The sequence below is a fragment of the Brassica napus genome, chromosome C2 (genome assembly GCF_020379485.1).
Source record: "Brassica napus cultivar Da-Ae chromosome C2, Da-Ae, whole genome shotgun sequence".
Classification (NCBI taxonomy): domain Eukaryota; kingdom Viridiplantae; phylum Streptophyta; class Magnoliopsida; order Brassicales; family Brassicaceae; genus Brassica; species Brassica napus.
In genome coordinates, this window is record NC_063445.1 from 19,153,844 (window position 1) to 19,158,663 (window position 4,820).

Genomic DNA, 4,820 nt, shown 5'->3' on the forward strand with positions numbered 1-4,820 from the left:
GATACAAAGTGGATTTACCGGATTAAACTTCTTGCCGATGGAACGCTTGACAAATATAAATCGAGATTTGTCGAAAGAGGTTTCAAGCAGCAACAAAGAATTGATTTTCAGGAGAATTTCAGCCCCGTAATCAAATCCACTACAACCCGTATCATTCTCAAAGTCGCTGTAAGTAACGATTGGTGCCTTCGTCAACTAGATATAAATAACGCTTTTCTTCAGGGGACATTGAATGAAGAAGTTTATGTCAAGCAACCACCGGGTTTTGTCGATCCTGATAGACCGGACTATGTCTGCAAGTTGCGAAAGGCTCTCTACGGCCTCACACAGGCACCACGAGCGTGGTACATGGAGCTCAAAGGGTATCTAGTCTCTCTGGGTTTCAAAAATTCTTTGGCAGATACATCGCTCTTATTCTTCAGCACGACAAGCTCCTGGTCTATGTCCTTGTATACGTGGACGATATTATTATCACGGGAAACAACACCAAAGCTGTCGAGGAAGTCATTCGAAACCTTGCAACTCGGTTTTCAGTGAAAGATATGGGGAATCTTTCATATTTTCTTGGCATTGAAGCAGTTCGGACAAAAACATGCCTTCACCTGAATCAGAGAAAATACATTCATGACCTGCTAGGCAAGCATGATATGCAAGATGCCAAAGCTGTGGCAACACCTATGGCTTCTTCTCCTCGACTTACAAGATCAGGTACACAACATTCCAACCCAAAAGAGTTTCGTCAGCTCGTTGGAAGTCTACAGTACTTGTCTTTCACACGGCCTGATGTTGCATATGCTGTAAACAAGCTCTCACAATTCATGCAATTCCCTACTTGTGATCATTGGCAAGCCGCCAAAAGAGTGTTACGTTACTTGGCGGGCACAGCAACACATGGTCTCTTCATCAGCCGTTCAACCAACCTCACTGTTCACGCGTTTACAGATGCTGACTGGGCAAGTGATCCCACAGACTACATCTCAACAAATGGCTACATTGTTTACCTTGGTGATCAGCCAATATCGTGGTCATCTAGAAAGCAAAAGGAGTTCCAAGATCTTCAAACGAGGCTGAGTATAGATCCATCGCAAACACGGCTTCAGAAGTTCGTTGGGTATGTTCGTTAATCTCTGAAATGGGAATTCCTACAACCAACACTCCTGTCATATACTGTGATAACATCGGCGCGACATATCTTTGTGCAAATCCTGTTTTCCACACTCGAATGAAGCACCTAGCACTGGACTACCATTACATACGAGAGCAAGTTCAGGCAGGACAACTACGGATCGCACACATTTCAACACATGATCAGCTCGCGGACGGCCTAACCAAACCTCTCACAAGATCACAGTTCACTGCTACACGACACAAGATTGGAGTTTCGCAAGCACCTCCCTATTGAGGAGGCATATTATAGATACTCAAGAGTATATGATTGGCGACATTAACGCAATCGTATATCTCAGTGTAAATACAGAATATTATCTTTACTTACTTACTCTCTCTATTCTTGTATAAATGTAGACACCTTACGTATAATGAAAATCATCTCTTTCACAAACCTCATATCAACCATATAAGGTATATATACTAAAAACTAAACCGCTAGAAAATATGATTTAAGTTTTTAAAACTAACACATCTCCTGTTTGTGCCGAAGACATGCGAAAGTCAAAGGTTATATCAATTTCAGAGAAATAAGCTTTAGAAACGTTTGCAAAGGCGTGCGAGCGACTTAGTGAACATTCCTTTCGCCATGTTGTAATTTTTTATTAATATACTTTAAAACTAATTTTTATTAATATACTTTACACTTATATGCTGAAGATTTGATCCAGCTATGTTGATAAATGAAGAATTTTAATTAATTACATGGTCGAGAAGGTGGCAGTATCATCGTAATATATATCACTTTCAGTTTTTCTTTGCCGGTTTCGATTTATTTTTAAGTGTTTAGGTTGATAAAATTAAAAAGAGTTATTTAATTAAATCATATGAAAGTACCTTAAACAGGGTTTTCTTTAAACAACTTGGCTCTAACATATATATTTCAATATTATATACATTCTTTTATATGATTGAGAAAATTGACCCAAAAAATATGATTGAGAATAATACGATTTAATTTTTAGACATTACCTTTAATTCTATCGGTTTCATTTAATTTTAGTCAATTGCACATGTACAACAACCGAATATAATTGCACCACAACAACTTACGTATAGAGACAATATTTAAAATTTTAAAACTCTTCTTAATGGATTTTGCTTTATTAAATAGACGATTAACCGAATAATAGATCAAAGCATATATACCACACAACAAGTGTTCCATGTCATGTACCCACAGGTTGGGTAATTAATTTGTTTAGTCGTCAAATTATATTACCATTAGTCGTTAGAATTGAAAGGATCAACTTGTTGTTAAACCGTATACGTCATGCCTAAAGAAGATATATAGACTAATTTTAGTTTCGATTTATTGATAAATTTTAAAGTGTCCGTAAATATTGTGTGTATTGAAATTTTCAAAAAAATATTATATTTATGATCATAATTTTTAATTAATATCAGTTCATGGATTTAGTTGTAATCCAGCGTTAAAATAAAGCGAGAAAATATGACTCATTATATCTTGTAAATTAATTTCCAACAAATCGAAAAATAAGCATGCATGGACTTTAAAGTGCAGTTCTTTTACAAATATAAACCCTTTTGAAATTTACAAATGAAAACTTGGAAATTTATATACACTTAAATATACGTAACCCCAAAATCCGGTACATGATGAGGAAAAGAAGGGAAATGGTATACTTGATCAAGGCGACAATGATGTTGGGAAATAGTATCATTGATGCTTACATTATATGGTTTATAAAAATAATTCAAAGCCGGTTTCGTGGCGAGTTGTGCGAAGAAGCTGCCACGGGCGACACTGATGATATGCTTGCAATAATTTGCATACCATATGTCTATATGACTCGTTTCCTTCTTCAAAATTTAAAAGAAAATTCTTTGTGAAGATAGCAGTGAGTAGTGATAATTTAGTTGTAAGGGCGTTTGGGGCACGAGCGTAATTGATATGTCATGGATTTGATTTATGTTGAGAACGAAATTGATGTTATTTTTGTTAGTTTACATTTGAGAATTGGTCCACATAGATTTTGGTCGAATGCATTTGGCTACTCTTATCATTAGTCAGAAGATATTTTAAATTTAGGTCAAACAATGTGGTCTCAATGCATTTTGTATTTTTGGGGGCCAGCTAAATCAGCTGATGGAATCTATATAAGTAGTAGTGTCTTTTGTTTATATTTTTCAAGATGGCCAAAATAATTTACAATAATAAGAATAATGTGATGTTAGGAATTTACATCGGAAAATAAGATCTTAAATAAAAAAAAAACAAGTTCACTAAACAAACTAGTTTGAAGTTTGAACTGGAAGCACATAAAATCTTCTGAAGGAACTTGTTTCAAACTTAAAAACTATATCAAAGTTTATGGATCAAAGAGAAGAAAGACTGGTTACAGTGTTGTTATTGGGTTCAAATGCCCAAAAAGTGTAGTTTATTATCTCCTTTGGACCGGAACTGATGTTGGGCTTTTGTTGTTATTAAAGATTTCTGGAATAACTTCTTTCCGTAAAATGTAAATTTTTCGGTCATTCTTCTATTAATCCATCAAAAAGTTACATCAATTTAAGTAAAAAGAGAAGTCACTAAAGAATTTCGGTTTAGTGACTTAAGTCACAGCCATTTACGAAACCATTACAAGAGAAGATGAAGCTAGTCAGTCTGTTACAAGGTTGTGCATTTCTGTGGCTCGAGATTACATCAGTACAGGGACACAAATCTATATGTGGAAACTAAAAACGTAGGACTCTGCAATAAGATCAGAGATATATTGATGACAAAAGCCATGATATGATTGAAAACAGAGTTTAACCTCAGAGTCATCATCAGTGTCCTAAGTGACCACGCCCGCCACAAGTTTTACACATAATGTTACCACTTCCACCACAACCTATAGCAAAATCAGCAAAAGTGGTTCAGATACATATTAAAAAGAAAGACACTTGCATAGATCAATGATTATATAACTTGGGTTAAAAAAAAAAACAAGATTCAGAGCCTTACCTAAGCAACTGACTTTAACAATAATGCCTTGGCTCTCCATGATGGAGTCAACATAAAGACCAGTTCCAGAGCAAGTGGCACAAAGCAATGCACCTTTAGCTTCACAAGAGTTGCATCGCTTATTATCGCCAATCTCTTTCTCTGAAATGGATAATCCGACAGGCTCATCGATGATCTCTTCGGGTATGGACTTGTCGTAACAGAACATTGATGACTCAAGACTGCTTCTTTGTCTGTGCACCTCTCTTTTTAAACATGACTCTGCCTACGTAATCAAACAAAAATCTCCTCAGTTTCAATGTGGAACCAACATGTCCGAACAAGTACATTGGTACGATTGAATTTTCTCCGGAAAAGAGACGTTAACCTTGAGAGATGAAGAAGGAGGAGGAGGAAGAGAGAAGACTCTTAAGCGGGAACAGAGTAATCCAGGAGAAGGAGTCACGCGTCGGATTCGGATTCCGCAGACAAAAGTTGGATTCGCCGCCGGAAAAGCAAAATGTAAAGCGGAGTTCATTGCTGAGAAGGCGGAGATGAGACGAAATAGAAATCGGAAGATCGAAGTTTTTGATTTTTTGAATAGAGAGATGCAGAAGGAAGGCTGGTGATGATAACTTTGAAGGGATCGCCGTTGATAGGTGTTGTTGGTTCGTTATAACCGGACAATCAAGATATATAACCG

At 36.4% G+C, this 4,820-nt stretch overlaps 1 protein-coding gene across 1 annotated transcript; it reads right to left on the bottom strand.

The window, feature by feature from the left end:
• Positions 1–3,631: 3,631 nt before the first annotated feature.
• LOC106404793 lies at positions 3,632–4,820 on the bottom strand. The gene is made up of 3 exons (XM_013845466.3): positions 4,506–4,820; positions 4,139–4,403; positions 3,632–4,025 (listed from the first exon to the last, which is right to left on the bottom strand). The coding sequence occupies exons 1-3, from the start codon at positions 4,653–4,655 to the stop codon at positions 3,961–3,963; spliced, it is 480 nt and encodes a 159-aa protein (XP_013700920.1). The 5' UTR covers positions 4,656–4,820; the 3' UTR covers positions 3,632–3,960.

What these genes read in the sequence shown, in the direction of transcription:
- LOC106404793 (XM_013845466.3), bottom strand. Translation starts at nt 4,655, where the DNA reads ATGAACTCCGCTTTACATTTTGCTTTTCCGGCGGCGAATCCAACTTTT. An exon ending in CTCCTTCTTCATCTCTCAAG is followed by an intron (nt 4,404 to 4,505) that starts GTTAACGTCTCT and finishes TTGATTACGTAG; the next exon opens with GCAGAGTCATGTTTAAAAAG. An exon ending in TGTTAAAGTCAGTTGCTTAG is followed by an intron (nt 4,026 to 4,138) that starts GTAAGGCTCTGA and finishes ATTTTGCTATAG; the next exon opens with GTTGTGGTGGAAGTGGTAAC.